Here is a 24,906-nt window from a genome sequence, read left to right as displayed (position 1 = left end):
AAAATGGGCTCTGAGCCTTAAGGCCCAAACTAGGCTGCGTCCTTAAGGGGTTAAGGACCTCAAAAGCCTGGACAGCCTCAGGAGGCCAGTGGAGGAGATCAGCACCTTTGCGAGTGAGGTCCGTAAGAGGCTTAGCGATGACCGAGAAGTTAGTAATAAATCTCCTGTAATAATTAGCGAACCCCAAAAAACACTGTAACGCCTTCAGGGAGGCAGGTTGGACCCATTCCGCCACAGCCTGAACCTTTGCGGGGTCCATGCAGAATTCATGAGGAGTGAGGATTTGACCCAAAAATGGAATCTCCTGTACCCCAAACACACATTTTTCGGTTTTGGCAAACCATTTGTTTTCCCGAAGGACCTGGAGCACCTTCCTGACATGCTCAATGTGGGAGGACCAGTCCTTGGAAAACACCAGTATGTCATCAAGGTACACTACCAGAAAAATCCCCAGGTAATTTCTCAAAATCTCATTTATGATATTCTGGAAGACCCAAAGGGCATGACGAGGTATTCGAAATGGCCTTCGGGCGTGTTAAACGCAGTCTTCCACTCATCCCCCTCTTTGATGCGAATAAGGTTATACGCCCCCCGTAGATCCAATTTAGAAAACCATTGGGCCCCCTGAACCTGATTAAAGAGATCAGGAATCAAAGGAAGGGGATACTGGTTCCTTACCGTGACCTTATTCAGGCTACGGTAGTCAATGCATGGCCTAAGACCACCATCCTTCTTCCCCACGAAGAAGAAGCCAGCACCTACAGGAGAAGAAGAGGGACGAATGTAACCCTTGGCCAGGGATTCCTGGATATACACTCTCATGGCTTCACGTTCGGGACAAGAAAGATTAAATATCCTACCCTTAGGAAGCTTAGCTCCTGGTACCAATTCGATAGCGCAATCGTATTCTCTATAAGGAGGTAACACTTCGGAGGCCTCCCTAGAGAAAACATCAGCGAAGTCCTGAACAAACTCGGGTAGCGTATTCGCCTCCTTAGGGGGAGAAATAGAATTAACAGAAAAACATGACGTACAACATTCATTCCCCCATTTGGTTAGCTCCCCAGTATTCCAGTCAAATGTGGGATTATGCAACTGCAACCAGGGAAGGCCTAGAACCAAATCGTACGATAATCCCTGCATCAACAGTACAGAGCATTGCTCCAAATGCATGGAGCCAACAAGGAGTTCAAAAACAGGGGTATGCTGTGTAAAATAACCATTAGCAAGAGGAGTGGAGTCGATACCCACTACCGGGACAGGTTTAGGCAAATCAATCAGAGGCATAGCAAGGGACATAGCAAATTCCACAGACATGATATTAGTAGAGGACCCTGAATTCACAAAGGCACTGCCAGTAGCAGACCTACCACCAAAAGAGACCTGAAAGGGAAGCAAGATCTTAGTACGTTTCCTATTTACGGGAATTACCTGTGCGCCCAAGTGACCTCCCCGATGATCACTTAGACGCGGAAGTTCTCTGGCTGCAATCTTACGCTTAGGACAGTTGTTCACTTGATGCTTGTCGTCCCCACAGTAGAAGCAGAGACCATTCTTCCTGCGGAATTCTCTACATTGTTGGGGGGACACGGAGGCCCCGAGTTGCATAGGTATCTCTGAATCTTTCGGGGAGGAACGAAGCAACGGAGCTTCAGGAGGCATCATGGGGGAGTCGGAGGAGAAAACACATAAACGTTCACGTTGTCGTTCCCTGAGACGTCGGTCAAGTCGTAACCGCTAAAGCCATAACCTGGTCTAGGGAGTCAGAAGAGGGATAGCTAACTAGCAGGTCTTTCAGGGCATTCGACAGACCCAACCTAAACTGGCACCTTAAGGCAGGGTCATTCCACCGAGAAGCGACGCACCACTTCCGAAAGTCAGAGCAATACTCCTCAACAGGTCTCTTACCCTGACTTAAGGTCACCAGCTGACTCTCGGCAAAGGCAGTCCTGTCAGTCTCGTCATAAATAAGTCCGAGAGCAGAAAAGAAATAATCAACGGAGGAAAGTTCAGGGGCGTCAGGAGCCAAGGAGACGGCCCACTCTTGGGGCCCTTCCTGGAGCCGGGACATAATTATACCCACCCGCTGGCTCTCAGAACCTGAGGAATGAGGCTTTAAACGAAAGTAAAGCCTACAACTCTCCCGAAAGGAGAGAAAAGCCCTCTGGTCCCCTGAGAACCGGTCGGGCAACTTGAGGTGGGGTTCAAGAGGTGCGGTGAGGGGAACTACCAGGGTAGCATCAGGCTGGTTGACCCTCTGAGCCAGGGCCTGGACCTGTAGGGAGAGACCCTGCATTTGCTGAGCCAGGGTCTCACGGGGATCCATAGTGGTGTCAGGGACCAGGGATAGACTAGGTATGGGCTTGTGATTATGTAATGGCAGGGGGTAGGGAGACGGACAAGTGAGCCCTAATCTACCCGCCACTCTGTCCCTGCCTACTTGCAACGACCCGCCCTAGGCGACGGGGTACAACTGGGCGGCGGTCCCTGCGCTCAGTAAGTGCACGACAAACACGACAAACATACAAAGGAACACAAGCAAGGAAAAGGGGCAGTTGCCCACGGCAACACCGTGAGCAACCAGAGTGGTGAACGAGCCGAGTAAAGCCAGGAGTGTGCGAGGTACAAAACGAAAAGCAGAAGAGTAGTCGGTAAGCCAGGGTCTGTATGGAGCAGGATCAAAAATAGCAGGAGCTGTAGCTGGGCCAGGAAACCACAAGGAAAGAATAACAAGCACCGAGGGACAGGAAGGGCAGGCTTAAATAGACCGAGGGCGGGAGCTAGCTGAGTCTGGCCAGGTTACGATAGGCTCTCCCACTCCTAAGCCTGCCAGCCTGAATGGTTGAAGCAGGAGTCAGTCTCAGGGAAGTATTCTCAGGTGCTGACTGATTAGTACTGGGAGTTAACCCCGAAGCTGTGCCTGGCAGATCCTTTATATATATATATATATATATATATATATATATATATATATATATATATATATATATATATGCATACATACATTTTCCTATTAAAACTAATATAGAATATCCACTATTTACCCACCAAACTCCATTCTACTGTAGAAACGATAACCTCACCAACACAACATACTCAACCACCAGGCTAGATTATTACCTTTTGACTGTACAACTTTTGGCACCTGTCGTGTGCCTCTTTTGTCATCGCTATGATATATTTTATGCACTATACATGGTTATTCTGGAGCTTTTTCAACAATTAACATTCATCCCCTAACCACAGGATAGGTGATACTTATCTCATCGCTGGGGGCCCGGCTGCTGAGACCCCCACTATCACTACAGCAAGGTGCCGAGCCTACGTTGCTCTTCACTGCAAGACCACAGTGAGGAGAAATTTGAATGGAGCGGTGGTCGAGCATGCATGGTGCTTCTCTATTCAATGTCTGTGGGACTGACAGATCGCCGAGTGCAGCGTTCGGCTTTTTCTGCCAGCCCCATAGATAGTGATGGAAGCTGCAGGTCACATGCTCGACTGCAGCTCCATTCAACTTTCTAGTGAACGGTTGGGGTCCCAGCGGTGGGGCCCCTAGCAATCAGACTTCCATTTTTCACCTATTTGGTGTCAATTGTGTAAAGAAAAAACTTTATCTATCCATATAACAGAAAAACGCCTTATTTTATCCTTCACTTTAAAATTCCAGTGAACCAAGGACACAATGCTCAGTTGCTATCTTTGCTAACTATTGCCTTTCCTTAAGGGTAGATTTACATGCAGCAGATTTTGTTGCTAAAATTTCTGCAACTGAAAATTTGTTCCATTTATCTGAATGTGGCCGCTTCTGCTGGAAGAACATGAATTTCTGCAAGATCCAGTTAGATGAATGGAACTGATTTTCAGTCGCAGAAATTTGTGCAACAAGCTGAAAACTTGCCCAGTAATTGTCAAAATATATATATTATTTTTTTTCCAAATTATTCCACATCCAAGAATGAATTCTCCAACTGCCCAGAGCTTTGGATTAGCTCCCACTGGCTGATCTGTATAATTTGGTGAAAATATACTACTGTAAATCCACGTGTAACATTGAATGATTTAGCTACACAGAACTTCTGATCCTCCTCACCAGCAGAGTACTACCCAAAGGCATAACCTAAAGCTCCTGAGCACTAATGCAAAATCTTTTCCAGGCCGTTCTGCATTTATAGTACGGATGTCCCCCTGAGTGTGACCGCAACAATCTGCACACCTTATAGTTACGAGACTGGCACTACCACCAGTTTACTGATAAATTACTAATTATAATTACAATAATTACTATGGTTGTTATTATTATATATTAACGGTTAATTATTATACTGTCAAACCATATATCTCTTTTGGTTTACATGTAAATAGCCAAGCATTTGGATTTCCCATCGCTGTATTTGGAAGTTCAATAGAAATGGGTAATGAATGCGGCTTTTGGGAATTTCTTGGTACATTATATGGCTGACAATCTGATTTGTGCTGCCAAGCAAGCCAGGTGTTTCTGTGAATATGCAGCACTGCAAACAGTGGCTGCCAATTTCTGTTTACTGAAGTGATGGAATGGAGTATAAAGGAACATTTTTTTTATGTCTCTTTAAAAGGAACAATATCCGTTTACTGAATGAAAAAGCAACATTAGACCGAAGTTCCTTAGTCGCCAACAGTTGCTGTCTTAAGGGATGTCAGATTTGCTTCATTAGTCCTATTCTTGGCTCATTTAACTTGGATAAAGAAATACTTCATTATTCTTAATATTTATTTTTTCCTTTGCATTGTTTAGCCATGTTGCAGTTTTCTTACAGTTTTGTCAAAGCAAAGTTAATTTGCCAGCAGCTACGCACATGTTTACTCCCATTCTTTTACCTTTGAGACTAACTGGGTCAGGTATAACAAATGTTCTTAACCCACTTTAGTCAGCAACCAGAGTAGCTGAAGTCGGCAGAAAAAATTGCAAAAAGTACATAACAAACAGCCGATGTCCCATACTCTTCCGAAATATACAGATAAATGATCGGCTCTTCCAGCAAAGCTGTGATTAGTAGAAGATTCATCATAGTAATGAGGATTTGAATACATGTCCTTGGATCCCAAGTGAGCTGTCACTAGTGTCTGCAGACTGTCTTTAATGATTTGATCACAACTCAAAAATCTACACTATATCGAGTGGAGCTATGATTAACACAGAGAAAGAAATCCCTGTTTTTTTCCTGAAAAACTAGATGTCGCCACATACATAGCCATCTAATAATACAATCAAAGTGGACTATTGCTTATGCTTTGTAATATTCTACCAGGTCACTAGTCAGATCACTAAAAACTATGATAACTGGGGTTGCCCAGTTTAGAAAATCTATTTCCACACACCCTTTTAGGGAATTCTGAGCTGATAGAGGGGTACCCACTTTTCCCTCATCTGTTACAAAGAGCGTCTCTCTCTTTCTCTCTCTCTGGAGGACCTGTCCTGACCTGTATTACACAGACAACCCATTGATTTCAATGAGCACTGTGTAATGTTTAAATTCCCCTGTCGTGGCACTGCAGAGAAGTTGCACACTTCCTGACAGGTTTGATAAGTATCCATATAACAGATAGAACAATAAATGGATCGCAGGGTGTCCTGAAGCAATCAATTGTAGTCTGTGAGGGAATCCATAAGCTGTAAACTGTAATCTGTGAGGGAATGGGTCCCACATATACACACACACACACACACACACACACACGCACACACATCAACATTGCAGGCTGATCGGCAGAGTGTGTTGGCCAATGAACCAATGCCAATGAACAGATCCCTGGGGAGGGTGTATTCTGAATGGGTGTCATCCAGCGACATCAACCCCTTTAATTCCATATCCATAGCATAAACCAAATATTTCATGTCCATTTTCAGTAATTTAGGGACATATTTTTACAGTTGACATTTTCATTTTTGATGGCTACACACCAGTACAATGTACAGTGTATTTACTTGAGTTCAGTTGCACATTAACAGTTGTTCCATTAAACAGTAGAGAATATAGTTCAATATGCAGATTATATATCTGAGACTGTAATTGTGCCAAAAGAACAGCATGGCAATTACTGAGACTTTCATTTCTTTTGGGGACTGGAGGAAAGCTTTGATGACCAGATGGTGTCATGACACCAAGAGAAGGATATTTTTAGAAGGTAGCATTCAAACAGTTTATAAGATTGCTGTCTTTATACCTGTGAGCTACAAGTTAGTTTACAGAAGTTTACTTTCACAGCTACTGTTTTTTCACAGGTGATTTTGTTGGTACTATGGTAGAGTAATGCATATTCACAGTATTTTTAAGTTCCACTTAAAGCAGTGCTCTCTAAAATAACTAATTGATAATCCGTGAAAGACCCAAGGACAGGTTCTTGAAATGTAATTGTCTATTGAAACAAAAAAAAAAACAATAATGAAATGCTTACAAAAGTATCATTCCTTATTTTCGTAACATACAATTACATTGTGAAACTATGCAGTTCCCATGAACTGATGTAAGGAGCTGTGCCCACACCATCTCTTGCCGACACCCTGATTTAAACACCAGGATATTAGAGAACTCTGATCCCGACCATTTAATCACTTAGATGCCGTGGTCAGATGTGACTCCCTCTATTACCCCATCGGCACACCTACAACGCAATTGTGGGAATGGATTGCCAATGGATTGAATGGCAGCTGGGGGCATAACAATGGTTCTGCCATGCATATAAGCCTGTTAGGCCCTGCAAGAGGCAGACCCTAATAGGCCGCCTGCCAGTGTAACAATGACAGGCATAATATGATGCAATACAGAAGTATTGCAGTGTATTATAGAAGCGATCAGAGGATCGCATTTTCAAATCTTATAGTGGGACTAAAAAAAAACAAAAGTTTAGAAATAGAAAAAAGATTCCAAGTAAATAAAAAATTATTTTTGCCTCTATAAAAACCTATATATAATTGGGATCACTGCATTCGTAGCCAACCACACTATAAAATGAACATATTCTTTATACCACATGGTGGACACCATTGGAAGAACTAAAAAACAATGCCAAAATTGTTGTCTTGTGTCCTCCCAATAAATAATGCTTCCCAATAAATGGAATAACAAAATGATTAAAATGTCATATGTATCCAAAATGGTACCAAAGTCATCCCGCAAATAAACAAACCCTCATGAAGTCTAAAGGGGAAATATAAAATGTTATAGCTCTTTGAATGCAGCAACACTAAAACTAATTATTTTGTAAAAAAAAATAAAAAATGTCTTTATGCTCAAAAGTAGAAAAACATAAATTTTATATAATCGTAATCATAATGACCCACAGAATAAAGGTATTATGTAATTTATGCCTAATGTATAATGCTGTAAAAATAAATTCCCAAATAACAATGGACGAAGTTTCTTTACAATAGAAGTGAACAATGAAAGGTGTATCCAGCACTCGGTATAAAAAATGTATGGTTTATTCGGTCATTTTGAAACAAAAAAATTAAAACAAAAATCCCGGGACCACACTTACGCGTTTCAGACCGCTAGGTTCCTTAGTCATAGCTTAGTCATAGCTTTCTTTACACCCCCTCAAAAAAATTGTATAAAAGTTATACAATACATTATATGCACCCCAAAATAGTGGCATTGAGAAATACAAATGGTCCCGCAAAAAAAGCTCCTTTAAATGTGACGGAAAATCTAAAAGTTATGAACTTTCAGAATGCAGATCGTTTTTAAAACCCCATCCACATGTAGCGGAAAAAATCACAGGGAAATCAGGGATTTTCAAATTCGCAACATGCCTATTCTATCACAGAAATGCAACAGATTTTACACATTGCCGCACATTCATAGTAGAATCCGCCACATCTGGAGTTACACTTATATGCTTATTCCATACCCTTCCTTGAAATATGTTGCCCTTATAAATTTTTTGTTGATATTTTGTGCATGTTGTATATGTAATACCAGAAGTCTCATTAGCCCTATTATCCTTTAGCATTGTATGGGCTGTTTAGCCACTGTAGTTTGTAAAGCTCCATTTACACTAACCAATTATGGTCATGATTGCTCCATTCCAAGTGATCGTAATGATATTTGGCCAGTGTAGGAGAAATGAAGGAGAAAGTCATCGATAAAACTATCATTGATCTTTAATCTTTATCTATTGTGTTACCTATTGCGGCGTGATCAGCAAATGTGAATGCCACTTGTAGCGATGTATACACTTACATTAGGCATAGCTGCCCTCTCTCAAAAACAACCCAGTTTTTGCTGCAGCTATTTTTCGTGATAGTTTCGAGATGTGCTGTAAAAATGATTTATGATCATGATGTCTGAAGAGTATCATTATTTTGTGAGTTCACATCTGTTCACATCTGCATAATGGTTTATGCTTATTACGGAATATCGCCGGCACCAGACTAATCCCATTGACTTTTTTTGGGGTCCATTGCGTTTCATCAGGGTGTCTGTCATTTTGACGGGAAGAATAGTGATGCATGAAGCGCTATTCTTTCTGTCAAATCTGACAAAATCTGTGACCGGAGACGTCGGAGCAGATCTAAACAGAGCCTTACTTATGTCATAGATACTAATACAGTAACTATAACAGGTGCTATGAACTAAGAACGTGTGAATACAAGTTGTTTCAATCTTTGTTGCTGCAATCTATGGGACAAATATTAATAAGGGTCTTACCTGAAAACCTAAGATATAAACTCAACAGTGTGTTGTCTAGTTTAATAAACCTCTTGATAAATCACAAGTTTGCTCCTTACATGGACTGTCCACTCTGCTTATTTAGATCCCAGACAAACAGTCAATCAACTTGTTTGGATAGAAACAAGTGAAGTTTATTATCACATCTTCAGGACAATGACAGTCCAACAGATGACAAATTTCTCTTTCATCCATAATATAGGCCATCTCGAGGAGGAAGCAATAAATCAATGTCTCCATTAAATCCGTACGACATTGTTGGCATACCTGATTTCACCCTTGTACAGTCCCTGTGGATTCACTCCTCAGTGTTCTAGCTAGATCCAAGTAAAAAAACTTTGCAAACCTAGAAATTTAGAGAAATTGAAACCATAAGGGACTATAGAGTGAGTAACTTTTCTGAAACAAAATCAAACTACAATGCTAAATATGTAAACATACAGGGATTTGCTATCTACCAATACTTTTTAATATTACACACAAAACGTATGTATTTTTAAGATCAGAACATACTGAATGTCCCAACATGTGCAAAACTTTTGCTTATTTCCTTAAAAAAAATCAGTAACGTTTCTCAGTCTTTTTCTATCTCTACACAAATGCACGCCAATTTCATAAAAAGACACTTAACCAATTTGTATGTTTTTGGAGTTTGGGAGGACGGTGGAGTATCTGGAGGAAATCCACACAAACACAGGAAGAACATCCAAACTCCACGCAGATGCGGCCCTAAGGCCACATTCACACGAACGAGTGCAAACTCAGACGTGAAAAACAGCCGTTTTTCATGTCTGAGTTGCACCTGTGCGGGTCCCGTTTTAACGGATCCCCATAGACTTGAGTCTATCGAGGGATCCGTGACAACGGAAGAAAATAGGACATGTTCTATTTTTCAACGGACCCTTCACACAGTCCGTTGAAACAACAGCCGTGTGAATGGCCCCATTGAAATACATGCATCTGTGTGACGGACGTTGTTTTAACGGCCATCACACGGACGTATACTACGGTCAGCTGAATTCAGCCTAAGTCTAATTGAAACTTAGGACTCCAGTCCTGCAAGGGTACAGTGCTAACCACTGGACCTACAATGTTTGCTTGAATCAAGTTTGTAATATTTTTTACGATATAACAAATTAAGTGTTCTACTGGTTACAGTTGGCTACAATGAGCATTGATCTCTTGAGGAATATTTTACATAAATGCGATCTCTTGAGGAATATTTTACATAAATGCTGCCCTAATGGACAGGATACATACATAGATTTCAGGAAAAGATGTAAGTATTTTAAATAAACAGTGATATCCCCCTTTCTTCAGTCTTAGGCCCCATGCACACGAAAGTGTTTTTGCGTCCGCAATTCCCCCGAAAATCCACGGGAGAATTGCGGACCCATTCATTTCTATGGACCAATACACACTATCCATGTTTTCACGGGTCCCAGCATGTCCGCAAATCCGTGCCGCACAAACTCAGGACATGTCTTATTACGGCCCGCAAATTCGATGCGGACATGCCCAAAGAAGTCAATGGGCCCGTGGAAAATGCCGGTACACCTCCGTGTGTCAACCGCAGTTTGCGGATTTGCGGAAGTGTTGCTAGGCGACGACCGGGAATGAGTTCTGTCGTCATCCTGTTTTACCTAGGATTTTTTTTTTTTATCCGCATTTTGCGGATTACATACGGATGAACTGCGGATTACATACAGATGAACTGTGGAGGACATTTCACGGAACGCGGTCCTGGAATTTGCGGACCAGAAAAACACTACGGTCGTGTGCATGAGGCCTTAGCCCCAGCTTAGAGACTTATTATAAGGGAGACTTTATCAGAGAAATTTAAGCCACACTAATATGTAACTGGTATATAGCAACTGTCAACTGTATGTGTTATTATTAAAAAGTCTAAATGTCTGGAAAAAACAATCCCCTCAGCCACAAAACACTAGGACCGACATGATCCTAAAACAGGACAGAAAAGGGCTGACATATGTAGAATGTCTCTTTTTATTTGCAGAATTTACTACCAAGTTCCAAACAGCAATGTTCATGAATTGGGTCTCTAATGTCATTCAGGCATACACCAGTCTGAGATAACAATGCACAATGCCAAGGGTCAGCTGGAAAGGAGTAAAGCCCTCCCTTATTGGACTATCCAGCAATGAAAATGTATTCTCTAGAGGGATGAATTACACTCAACCATCTACCGGTCTGACACCATTCTGGCAGATACCAAACTCCTGCCTTAATGGGTAATGTCACCTGTAAAGTTTAGAGGTAAAGGAGGAATAATAATCTGGACTGCTTTTCATTGCCTGAATAAAGGGAAATCATTAGTTGACATTCTAGAGAACAGTATGCTTCCAGTTTGATGTTGTTCTTTTTCTATTTGAGCATGACAGCGCCTCCGTGCAAGATGTGCCCTGACCTCAACCACATTGAAGGCATTTCGAATGAACAGTTACTGTAACCCAAACTTTACCAATAAAAATCAATGGCCAACTGAAAGCATGTGGCTGTACGGTGCAAATCCCCACAGCCATGATCTAAATTATAGTAGAAAGCCTTTCCAGAAGACAAACAGCAAGGCGGCAGGGCCAAATCTACATTAATACTGGTTTCTAAAGGAGATGTTCAATAAACACTTATAGATGTCATATTCAGTTCTCCACATACATGGTTACCTAGTGTACCTCTATATTATATCGGCCACTGCTTCACTGATAAATATAGAACAAAATCTGGCCAATAGTAGTGAAATATAGTACTGCAGGTAGCAATGTTTAGTTAACATGGTAATATTATTTGAAGCCTGTATCTTAGAAAATATAAAGATCTTCATTTTAATCAGCAAGAAGAGTTCAATTGTTACAAAAGGTTGTACTTTGCCTATAGAGATGTGCTGTAAAAATAACTTATGATCATGATGTCTGAAGTCTCATTATTTTGTGAGTTGTATAAACCTCATGCTTTATTATAACATATTATAACAGAAGTATGTTTTTTTTTGTCTCCCATAAGTCAGTCTACCAAATTTGCTAGGGACTGCAACTTAGGTTTCCAAAGAATGTAACGTTTCCACTTTTATTTCAAGTAAGATTAATAGAGTAGGTACAGTACCAAATTAGAAAAATAATTGTGTGCAGAATGGATAAAAGTGGGCAAAAATAAGAATACAATGGAACCTGTGAAATATATTTGGCAATAACATAGCAATGCTGTGTGAGTGTAATTATTTTGTCATTGCTGTTGTACTTTTCGAAATCTTAAAATGTTTTTCTAGACCTAGATGGCATATATGTTTTTTGTACAGTGAAAATGTGGTAGAAAATGGAAAAGGTGTAATTATAAAATTATATACAGAGAGAACAAAAATCTGCAGTTTCTACATTAGGTGGAATATAAAACACAAACATTCTAGAAGTAAATGCTCACAAATTCCTGTATCACTGAAATTATATCTTAATTCTTTATATCAAATTATACTAATAAACTATGCATGATATTAGTTATGGTTCTTTTCTTCATTATAAATTAATATATCTCCCTACTGTGGATTACAATAAATACCCTTCACTCTTTTGTTTCTAACGTCACAACTTTGGGTAAAAATCAGTATTATGTTTATGATGGATTTTTTGCATTTAGTTCTATCTGAAAGGTTGAACAAGATTTCCGCCAGGTAGAACAGAACTTTTACTTTTGTTGCAATCACTAGAGCTGCCAAAAGCACAAACAACAATGCAATATGGATCACATTTATAGATACAATACAAGCTGCAAATCAAACAGATTTCTGAATCCTTCAGCTAACAGTGAATTTCTTGTATTTCTGAGGGTATTTTTGGCCTCTCCTTAATCCACTTGATTGATTCTATCATTTCCCTGTTTGTGCACCTACTGTAAGAAAGAAATGTGTTAGTTTACTTTATGTTCAAGTTTCCCAGTTACTACATTGTTATTACATTTCCAACCTTACTTCAATAAATTAAAAAGATAAACCTTAATATTATATTTATTTTTTTCAATTGAAATGAATTTCTCAATTAATCACAAATTTGTTGATTGAATTATGAAAACATAATTTCTCTGGGGGTTTAGGTAACTATTTTACACACTAGTAACTGCACTAAAACTCCTCCCCTTGTTCTTATTTGTTCCAAGCCACTCCCTCTCCTGCTTCTCTTTGTGCCAGGCCAGTCCCTCCCCCGCTCTTTACCAAGTTCTGTAGTTTGATACTCCACTCCCTTTTTAATTATTTTGAGTAAACCTCCCATAAAAAAATGCATGCAATTCCCTGTATGTTGCAGTCATAAATGCCCGATAATCAACCTGCTGTGACCTGGCACCGCATCTGCATGGTGCCATCCCTGGTGTTCCCACCATTCAAACTGAGTTTGCTATACTATGTATCCCTGTTATTCTAAAAACTTTATTATTAAAACTTACTGCTTGGGCCCTTGGTGTCCCTCCCTACACCCAGCACCTGGGGCACATACCCCGATAATCTACCCTAACTATGCTTTACCGACGAACTAAAGAAAATCCTTAGCGCCACATGCCCAAGCGCCAAAAGCCCTGCACTAGGTATATTTCTATTTTTTTTCCAATGTTCATTTAATTATGGAACATATATTGTGATATGCATGTATACAGATATTGATGTACTATAACCCCCCAGCATAATTATAGCACTTAGTTGTGATGCTCTTTTTAGCATTGCCAAGGCTCATTGTCAATAAATAGGATATTATGAAGTATAGATAATGGGAATAGATCCTGAGGATTTCATTTAGTGAGTAGCATATCTGTTTCATTTAGTATGTAGAATAAATCTAGTACGTAGAACAGCAGTAATTGTAATTTGTTTTAACAGTAAGATGAATTTGGATCTTAGACTCACATGATACATTAACTAAAATAAATTATATTTTCATATGCAAAAAAAAACACATATGCAGCATTTATATGACCCAGGACTTTGAATATTAACAATTACACATAAGCATATGCATGAACTGCTGTGTTGTTTTATATAACCACTCTCCATGGGGAATCATATCCAGGTGAGTTTTCACAGTCACTCAATGCCTACAAAGCAGGCCCTGTTATGTTAGGAAATTGGAAAAATAAATCATGAAACAAAAAACAGCAGAAAAGACAAGGAAGAGCAGCAGTGAGAGCTATAGCTCCTGTTCAGACTTTCATCTCTCAGTTAAGTTTTCTTGTGCAGGAAGCATGTGTTTAATCACTGTACTTGACTAAATTTATCTTCCCTCAGACTAGCGCGGATATTTCACCACTGTTCTGTAGGTTAATTCTTGCTGTCCTCAAGGACTATCGGGCAAATAGACCCATGTGAGCCCGGTCAAGTGTACAGCTGCGGACGTGAATTATAGACTTTGTATTTTGCTTTCATCTTGATCTCAAGTCTTCAACTTTCTTTTTCAGCTTCAGTCCAGGGTCCATGGGAGAGGGCTATCTCACCAAATAAAGTGCCGTACTACATAAAGTAAGTGCCAAATTCCCTATGTAATAAACGAATATAGTCTAATGTGTAATATGGACATTTTTGAGAATGCTTCTTTAGATTGTTCTTCAATTTCATCTTGGAAACTTTGGTTTTTGTGACACAAGCTGAACTGTAACTAACATTTTTTTTTAATGCTATGTAATGACCTAAAAAGACGCTGTAGTCTGAGAGCATACTGCATCAGTGTAGCGTTCCTTACAAGGCTCTAAATCATGTGATATTTGCTTGGTGACCTATATAAAATGAGTTAGTAACCTTGTTCTCCCTTGGGCAGATGTCTTCATTAAGTGCGGTCATCACAGTTAACGCAGCCCTGGCCTTAGATTGCTGGTCTAAAGATTTTCTTTTCCTTGTACAAAATTATGCAACCTAATTGCTATTGCCGTTCTCTAGAGGTCATGTTATTTAAAACTTGATGATAAAACAACTCGAGCTGGCATTGGCCTTCATGTTTCAAGCACCAAAAGTGATTAGATCGGAGCAACAATGACTCCTTAGTCGGCAGTATAAAATGTGAGTTACCTTTCCAGATCATATATATGTAAGTAAGCCACTATCTGACAGGATAGAAAAAAACCTTCTTTCCTATAAATTTTGGTTCGATGGGGCATTCAAATTATAAGGCAATACATCCCCTTGTGATACATTATGAACCTAACGTAATAGGTACTAGAAAAACATGATTGCACATTTATTTAACCCTAGTACAGAAACAATATGGTTGTCATTTCTTGTTGCTTTGACATATATTCAGACTAATTGTAATGACGGGGGGTAGGGAAACGGACAAGTGAGCCCTAGTCTACCCGCCACTCTGTCCCTGCCTACTTGCAACGACCCGCCCTAGGCGACGGGGTACAACTGGGCGGCGGTCCCTGCGCTCAGTAAGTGCACGACAAACACAACAAACATACAAGGGAATACAAGCAAGGGAAAGGGGCAGTTGCCCACGGCAACACCTTGAGCAACCAGAGTGGTGAACGAGCCGAGTCAAGCCAGGAGTGTGCGAGGTACCAAACGAAGAGCAGAAGAGTAGTCAGTAAGCCAGGGTCTGTATGGAGCAGGATCAAAATAGAAGGAGCTGTAGCTGGGCCAGGAAACCACACAAAAAGAATCACAAGCACCGAGGGACAGGAAGGGCAGGCTTAAATAGACCGAGGGCGGGAGCTAGCTGAGTCTGGCCAGGTTGCGATAGGCTCTCCCACTCCTAAGCCTGCCAGCCTGAGTGGTGGAAGCTGGAGTCAGTCTCAGGGATGTAGATTCAGGTGCTGACTGATTAATTATGGGAGTTAACCCCGAAGCTGTGCCTGGCAGATCCTTTACAGTACCCCCCCTTTTATGAGGGGCCACCGGACCCTTTCTAAGTGGACCTGGCTTACTGGGGAAACGCAGGTGGAACCTCCTGACCAATACCCCAGCGTGAACATCCCGGGCGGGTACCCAAGTCCTCTCCTCGGGCCCGTATCCTCTCCAATGGACCAGGTACTGGAGGGAGCCTTGGACCATCTTGCTGTCCACAATCTTGGCCACCTCAAATTCCACCCCCTCAGGGGTGAGGACGGGAACAGGAGGTCTCCTCGAGGGAGCCAAGGACGGGGAGCAGCGTTTAAGTAGGGAGGCATGAAACACGTCGTGTATACGAAAAGACGGGGGTAACTCCAGCCGGAAGGAGACAGGATTGAGGACCTCAATGACCTTATATGGCCCAATAAACCGGGGAGCAAACTTCTTGGACGGAACCTTGAGACGCAAGTTCCTAGATGACAACCACACCAGATCCCCGACCATAAACAGGGGGTTAGCAGAACGTTTTCTATCAGCCTGAGTTTTTTGTACGCTCTGGGACACCTCTAGGTTCTTCTGAACCTGGGCCCAGACTGTGCACAGTTCCCGATGAACGACCTCTACCTCGGGATTGTTGGAACTACCAGGTGAAACGGAGGAGAACCGTGGATTAAACCCAAAATTACAGAAAAAGGGGGAGACCCCTGACGAGTTACTGACCCGGTTATTAAGGGAAAATTCGGCGAGGGGAATGAATGAGACCCAATCATATTGACAGTCAGAGACAAAACACCTTAAATATTGTTCTAGAGATTGATTAGTCCTCTCAGTTTGGCCATTGGTTTCAGGATGGAAGGCAGAGGAGAAGGACAGATCAATCTCCAACTTCATACAGAAGGCTCTCCAAAGTAATGAAACAAATTGTACCCCTCTGTCCGAAACAATATTGACAGGGACCCCATGGAGACGCAGGATGTGTTTGACAAACAAGGTAGCCAACGTCTTGGCGTTGGGTAGTTTCTTGAGGGGCACAAAGTGGCACATCTTACTGAAGCGGTCTACTACCACGCACACCACCGACTTGCCTTGGGATGGAGGCAAATCGGTGATAAAATCCATGGAGATATGTGTCCAAGGTCTCTGGGGAATGGGCAACGAACGCAGTAAGCCCGCTGGTCGGGACCTGGGAGTCTTGGACCTAGCACAAACCTCACAAGCGGCGACGTAGGCCTTAACGTCTTTAGGCAACCCAGGCCACCAATAGTTTCTAGTAATGAGGTGTTTGGTACCTAGGATGCCTGGATGACCAGATAGTGCGGAGTCATGATTTTCCCTAAGTACCCTTAGCCGGAATTGCAGGGGAACAAACAGCTTGTTCTCAGGAAGTTTCCCGGGAGCTGAACCTTGATCAGCAGCAATTTCAGAGACTAAATCAGAATCGATCGAGGAAATGATTATACCTGGAGGCAAAATACAAGCAGGATCTTCCTCCGAAGGAGGGCTGGCCATGAAGCTACGCGACAGTGCATCAGCCTTAATATTTTTAGACCCAGCCCTATAGGTAACCAAAAAATTGAATCTGGTAAAAAATAACGCCCATCGAGCTTATCTCGGGTTTAGCCTCCAGGCAGATTCTAGGAAAACCAGATTCTTGTGGTCGGTAAGGACCGTTACCTGGTGCCTAGCCCCCTCCAGGAAGTGGCGCCACTCTTCAAATGCCCATTTAATGGCTAAGAGTTCGCGGTTGCCAATATCATAGTTACTCTCAGTTGGCGAAAACTTCCTGGAGAAGTAGGCACAGGGGCGGAGATGGGTGAGGGACCTGGTACCCTGGGACAAGACAGCCCCCACTCCCACCTCAGTTGCGTCAACTTCCACGATAAATGGCTCCATTTGGTTGGGCTGAACCAGCACCGGGGCCGAGATAAAGCACCTCTTAAGGACCTCAAAAGCCTGGACAGCCTCAGGAGGCCAGTGGAGGAGATCAACTCCTTTGCGAGTGAGGTCCGTAAGAGGCTTAGCGATGACCGAGAAGTTAGCAATAAATCTCCTGTAATAATTAGCGAACCCCAAAAAACACTGTAACGCCTTCAGGGAGGCAGGTTGGACCCATTCCGCCACAGTCTGAACCTTGGCGGGGTCCATGCAGAATTCATGAGGAGTGAGGATTTGACCCAAAAATGGTATTTCCTGTACCCCAAACACACATTTTTCGTTTTTGGCAAAAAGTTTGTTTTCCCGAAGGACCTGGAGCACCTTCCTGACATGCTCAATGTGGGAGGACCAGTCCTTGGAAAACACCAGTATGTCATCAAGGTACACTACAAGAAATATCCCCAGGTAATTTCTCAAAATCTCATTTATGAAATTCTGGAAGACCGCAGGGGCATTACACAACCCAAAGGGCATGACGAGGTATTAGAAATGGTCTTCGGGCGTGTTAAACTCAGTCTTCCACTCATTCCCCTCTTTGATGTGGATAAGGTTATACGCTCCCCGTAGATCCAACTTAGAGAACCATTGGGCCCCCTGAACCTGATTGAAGAGATCAGGAATCAAAGGAAGGGGATACTGGTTCCTTACCATGACCTTATTCAGGCTACGGTAGTCAATGCATGGCCTAAGACCACCATCCTTCTTCCCTACGAAGAAGAAGCCAGCACCTACCGGAGAAGTAGAGGGACGAATGTAACCCTTGGCCAGGCATTCCTGGATATACTCACTCATGGCTTCACGTTCGGGACAAGAAAGATTAAATATCCTACCCTTAGGAAGCTTAGCTCCTGGTACCAATTCGATAGCGCAATCGTATTCTCTATGAGGAGGTAACACTTCGGAGGCCTCCTTAGAGAAAACATCAGCGAAGTCCTGAACAAACTCGGGTAGCGTGTTCGCCTCCTCAGGGGGAGAAATAGAATTAACAGAAAAACATGACTTAAAACATTCATTACCTCATTTGGTTAGCTCCCCAGTATTCCAGTCAAACGTGGGATTATGCAACTGCAACCAGGGAAGGCCTAGAACCAAATCGTACGATAATCCCTGCATCAACAGTACAGAGCACTGCTCCAAATGCATGGAGCCAACAAGGAGTTCAAAAACAGCGGTATCCTGTGTAAAATAACCATTAGCAAGAGGAGTGGAGTCGATACCCACTACCGGGACAGGTTTAGGCAAATCAATCAGAGGCATAGCAAGAGACATAGCAAATTCCACAGACATGATATTAGTAGAGGACCCTGAATCCACGAAGGCACTGCCGGTAGCAGACCTACCACCAAAAGAGACCTGAAAGGGAAGCAAGATCTTAGTACGTTTCCTATTTACGGGAAATACCTGTGCGCCCAAGTGACCTCCCCGATGATCACTTAGGCGCGGAAGTTCTCTGGCTGCATTCTTACGCTTAGGACAGTTGTTCACTTGATGCTTGTCATCCCCACAGTAGAAGCAGAGACCATTCTTCCTGCGGAATTCTCTACGTTGTTGGGGGGACACGGAGGCCCCGAGTTGCATAGGTATCTCTGAGTCTTTTGGGGAGGAACGAAGCAACGGAACTTCAGGAGGCATCATGGGGGAGTCGGAGGAGAAAACACATAAACGTTCACGTTGTCGTTCCCTGAGACGTCGGTCAAGTCGTACCGCTAAAGCCATAACCTGGTCTAGGGAGTCAGAAGAGGGATAGCTAACTAGCAGGTCTTTCAGGGCATTCGACAGACCCAACCTAAACTGCCACCTTAAGGCAGGGTCATTCCACCGAGAAGCTACGCAACACTTCCTAAAGTCAGAACAATACTCCTCAACAGGTCTCTTACCCTGACGTAAGGTCACCAACTGACTCTCGGCAAAGGCAGTCCTGTCAGTCTCGTCATAAATAAGTCCGAGAGCAGAAAAGAAACAATCAATGGAGGAAAGTTCAGGGGCGTCAGGAGCCAAGGAGAAGGCCCACTCTTGGGGCCCTTCCTGGAGCCGGGACATAATTATACCCACCCGCTGGCTCTCAGAACCTGAGGAATGGGGCTTTAAACGAAAGTAAAGCCTACAACTCTCCCGAAAGGAGAGAAAAGCCCTCCGGTCCCCTGAGAACCGGTCGGGCAACTTGAGGTGGGGTTCAAGAGGTGAGGTGAGGGGAACTACCAAGGTAGCATCAGGCTGGTTGACCCTCTGAGCCAGGGCCTGGACCTGTAGGGAGAGACCCTGCATTTGCTGAGCCAGGGTCTCACGGGGGTCTATAGTGGTGTCAGGGACCAGGGTAGACTAGGTATGGGCTTGTGATTATGTAATGACGGGGGGTAGGGAAACGGACAAGTGAGCCCTAGTCTACTCGCCACTCTGTCCCTGCCTACTTGCAACGACCTGCACTAGGCGACGGGGTACAACTGGGCGGCGGTCCCTGCGCTCAGTAAGTGCACGACAAACACGACAAACATACAAGGGAATACAAGCAAGGGAAAGGGGCAGTTGCCCACGGCAACACCGTGAGCAACCAGAGTGGTGAACGAGCCGAGTCAAGCCAGGAGTGTGCGAGGTACCAAACGAAGAGCAGAAGAGTAGTCAGTAAGCCAGGGTCTGTATGGAGCAGGATCAAAATAGAAGGAGCTGTTGCTGGGCCAGGAAACCACATGAAAAGAATCACAAGCACCGAGGGACAGGAAGGGCAGGCTTAAATAGACCGAGGGCGGGAGCTAGCTGAGTCTGGCCAGGTTGCGATAGGCTCTCCCACTCCTAAGCCTGCCAGCCTGAGTGGTGGAAGCTGGAGTCAGTCTCAGGGATGTAGATTCAGGTGCTGACTGATTAATTATGGGAGTTAACCCCGAAGCTGTGCCTGGCAGATCCTTTACACTAATACATAAATTGCAATTCAGCAGTAAGATATAATAACTGGATTGCTTATGAGCCAATATAATGTTTTAAAGCGGTTGTCTCATAAAAACAACCTCTTTTTAAAAAGAAGGTGATCAGCTAACCACTGAGAGTCCCGCAACTCTGATCCTCGGTGAAGAGATGTTATTGGCGGGGAAGCATTTTGTCACACATTGTCCGCTGCAGGGGAAATATCATTATATGCCTACCATTCAAATGAATAGCCATCCATATAATGCAGGGATGCGCCGGGCCGGTTCTCCTAGAGCGGGAGCCGCTCTTACAGTCCTGATTGGACAACCACTTAAGCATTTTCTAATCATCTAATTCAGCCGTTTAACATGTAGTTTCCAAACTTTTTGTTTTAAATTCTTCAAAGCTCCTAAAGCTGTACATGGAAAAGTTATTTCTCCTAACTCCAATATAAACAGGCACACTGCTCGACTATTCGTGCAAGTTTATTTCAATAGATAATAAGGTAGAAGGCAATATCTCCTGTGAGAATAAATGATGGAGAAAGTCAAAGTTCAACAGACCCGATCTTTCTTTCCTTTGACATCTGCTGTTGGGGGGGATGTCGAGATGGCCCAATACCAGTTATATCCTCAATCTATCCTGCCAAAATTAGCAGATTCAACCAACTTTTAACTACTTTATCTGGCCAGGTCTTTCCAGTTTAAGACTCAAAACTTAAGAACAGAGACAACATTTTAGTTCTCAAGAAATGGGGAAACATTGACAAATATGTAACAAGGCTGATACAGAAGAGTAGACTTTAATTCAAGTGGTCCAGTTCCAGGAGGTGGCACCAAGGATAGTAAGAGAAACTTGTCTGCTCTATTAAAATATCAGTAGTACAATTGTTGGGTACAATACTACTTTACTGTACTCTGATGGACACATAAAATTATTATTATTATTATTTTGTTTAATTATTATTATAGTAATCAAATAAGTTAAGCATTGTATCAAGCTAATGTACCTTTTAATAGACAATTGAGTTTATTAAAATTGCAAGCTTTTTAGGAAGCTCTGGGCTTTTCCTTAAGTAATGCTTCTAAACCCATCCATCCATTGAGACAGTCCATCCTGTGAGACAGTCCATCCTGTGAGATAGTCCATCCTGTGACACAGTCCATCCTGTGAGATAGTCCATCCTGTGAGACAGTCCATCCTGTGAGACAGTCCATCCTGTGAGATAGTCCATCCTGAGAGATAGTCCATCCAGTGAGTTTAAGGGTGACATTAAATAAAAAGCGGAACAAAATGTTATGCATATATTAATCTTTTTAGCAGACTAAAATATTGTACTAATTTACTGTCATTTCAAGCCCATTAAAAGGAGTGCTTTGCTAAGCCCAGGGACTGGCAGTACAAACTATTGAACTCACTTTCTATGCCTTACATTAGTTACTAAGTAAATGCACGGATTTTAGCTCTGCTATGATAATAAATGTGTATTGTTTGTAATGGGTATATAATTATTACAATGAATAGTCTTTGCCTCAAAGGAAGCAGTATCTGATTTTATATATTTCTAATGACCTGGAATACAGTGACATATTGAACTGTGCTAATAGTGCTCCTGTGCATAGGAGCCAGGCAAATTATCAGTAAAATACCATCTATTTTCATTCATACCACTTCTTATATCTCTATGCTGTCAAGCAAAGTGCATAGTTACTGTTTTGGACATTTATGGAGGATTTACAAGTAAAATGAATTATACCCCGGTATGCTAAAAAGCAAGTCAATTAATTAAAGATTCAGTAACTGTGCCTAATGAATTCTGCATGTGGAAACCCTACTGGTATCATCTGTTTCTGCAATACGGATACAAATCAGCATTATTACATTTGTCACTGGACTACAGTATACTAAGTGTCTTCTAGTATTGTTTAAAACTCTACTTCCCATAGAGAAATGACAGCTCATGCAAGAATTTATGCAATAATTTATGCTTTTGTAATTGCTGGAGTTAATATTTACAAGGGTCATTGGGTGCGCTTCCTCGTTTGTCAAGTTGAAGTGAAAAATCTGCGTTTTTTTTTCCACCAGATCTGCTTTGGTTGGGTAACAACCAATACGGGTGCTATTACAACGCCCATCCTGGTTGAATGGCAAGTCGTCTTAGTGATGCAGATCCACGGGCAGGAGGATGTGTTACTACATTACAAATTAACACACTTGTTATATGACAACTTCTGTAGGAGCTGTAGTTGCTTTCTCAGACTTAGGAAAGGCAACTTTGCATAGTAATGCAGTCATTCTGGAATGGAAAATTTCACTGCATTATTTTGTGGATTTGCCTTTCAGATTTCTGACATTTAAGTGCAACATTCCCGCCAGTGCTGTCATCCTCTATCAGTCGCTGTGAGTGTCGTGGCGGGGCTGGTAGGGATATCTGACTTTACGTGCGCAAGTCGCATGGACATTTGAATAATCAGTACTCACACTGGTCTGGCTATTCAGAAAACATGTCCTACCAGCCAATCAGAGTCCATGAGCACCTGGCCAATCGGAATGCTTTGCATTCTGGGTAATCAGAGCACTCAGTTCAGCTGATCTCTACTTGGTTTTGATCCTGGCTTTGTTTCTGATCACACTTCTGCCTAATCCTCTGGTTTGTCTGTCTGGAACCTGTTACTGACCCCTGGGTATCTTGGCTACGTTCCTGCATTGCCTCTTGGATACCATGTCTGGAACTTGTAGTTCTACCCTCCGTTCTTGTGTTTGCTTCACCTGGCCGCCGCCAGTCGGCAACTGTTCTCAGGACAGTGACCTGAGGATTCCCTGAAGCAAAGTACCCATCTCCGTACAGAGGCTAATTAGTGAAAACTAGAGAATCCCTTAGACTCCCCAGTCTAGTCTGCGCCGAGCTGACTGCGGCATTCAGCCAAATCATGTTCAGCTAACTTAACATTATGGTGTCATCTAGCTTTTCAGGAAAGAAATATAACTAAGAATTTTTTGCAATTTGGAGACTAAATTTCAAGTAATGTTTTAGTCTACTTGGAAATGCTTATTTTACGCTCAGACGTGGCGGAATTGCAACAGATTTTTTTTCACAATTTACAGTACTATACTTGTGCAAGGTTTAGTAGTGAGAGGTTCGTGGTATACAGTTATTATCCTTTTTTTTCCTCACTGCGCGGGAAAAACAGTTTACAGCAAGTAAACATTCAGTCAAGTAGTATTGTCACTATTATGGTTAGTTAGCAACTATCTTAAAGAGTAACTATACTTTGCAAAAACGTTAAGTATGTCATAGAGACATATCAGATGTTTTGATTGGTGGACGTCCAGGTCCTGAGACCCTACCGTAGCTGAAAAAATACGTACAGAAAAACTCAGCTGAGTTCCCTTGCTTTGTCTAAAGACGGCTCACATAGAACGTCTGTAGGAGCCATCTTCAGCCTGATAAGGAGCGCAGATCAAAGTCAAAGGTGCAGGGCGCTCAGCTGAGCGCTTCCCCACCTTCGTTTCAGCAACGGTGGGGGTCTCAGCACCCAGACGCTCACCAATTAAAACTTCTGATATGTCTTTGACACATCAAGCGTTTTTGGAAAGTACAGTAACTATTTAACCATTGCTCACATAATGGCTCATGGTTAAATGTTCTAGGTAAACCTTGCAAGCGGCGCTATTCTTTCCATCAAAACTACAGACACCACGACAGAACCCTATTGAACCCATTATAAGTCAAACGGTCCATCAGGCGCTGCTGGTAACCATTGTACGACAGACCCAGCACTGTGTCATGTTTTCTATTATAAAAAGAAACCTCAACGCATATGTGAACATAGCCTACCCTTGTCACGTATTCCCTGTAATTTTATACAAACAACTAAATACAATTATCTCTCATTCTGAAAATCTGAATGTGCTATAAGCAGAACCGACTAGACCCAGTTTACCATAATGTACATTAAATTGTGATGCATTAGAAACTTCATGCATTTCTAGGAAATTTCTGTTGAGTTTTCTAAAGAATCAAACATCCTTCTTTTCTTATCAAACTGTTGTTAATTAAATTGTATTCCCTCATGTGTATGTTTTTAATAATGTCATTAAAGTATATGGAAACAATGGAGTAGCAGTGGACAGTTCCCATACTCTAGAGTCATTAATGAGTATGGTTTAATGGAAATGTCTCTAAGCTTCTGTACTAATGGAAATTATAGTTGTTATTATTTATATTTATTACAGGGATTGTTTCACTATGACAACCGCTTTTTATACTAAAGCCTGCTCAGGGTTCAGCTGAATGGCTGGAGCAATTCTGAGGCAGATATTTTTCTGCCTGCTAAAGAACTCTGTGTGAACAGAGCTTTACTGTGAACAGGAGTTGATTGGCAACAAGGAGTCAGAGCAGCATGGGAGAATGGAGGGAATAAGTATGCTGGTGCCAGTCCTGTTATATGGCCATTGAGAGCTGGCTCATATGCTTATCCCACCACTATTTAACATTCTGATTTTCATATTTACTAAGATTGTGATATGTATCAATTCTACACC

The 24,906-nt window shown here is 42.2% G+C and overlaps 1 protein-coding gene across 7 annotated transcripts in view; it reads left to right on the top strand.

Moving 5' to 3' along the window:
* The window catches only part of DMD (dystrophin), a 2,416,993-nt gene that overhangs the window by 2,110,349 nt on the left and 281,738 nt on the right, over window positions 1–24,906 (top strand). For all 7 annotated transcript variants that reach the window (XM_075852742.1, XM_075852740.1, XM_075852736.1 and 4 more), the window contains one exon: window positions 14,163–14,223. In XM_075852742.1, the coding sequence (XP_075708857.1) occupies window positions 14,163–14,223 (61 nt within the window). The remainder of the gene's footprint in view (window positions 1–14,162; window positions 14,224–24,906) is intronic.

Source organism: Rhinoderma darwinii, chromosome 2 (genome assembly GCF_050947455.1).
Source record: "Rhinoderma darwinii isolate aRhiDar2 chromosome 2, aRhiDar2.hap1, whole genome shotgun sequence".
Classification (NCBI taxonomy): domain Eukaryota; kingdom Metazoa; phylum Chordata; class Amphibia; order Anura; family Rhinodermatidae; genus Rhinoderma; species Rhinoderma darwinii.
This window is presented reverse-complemented; position numbering and strand designations above follow the sequence as displayed.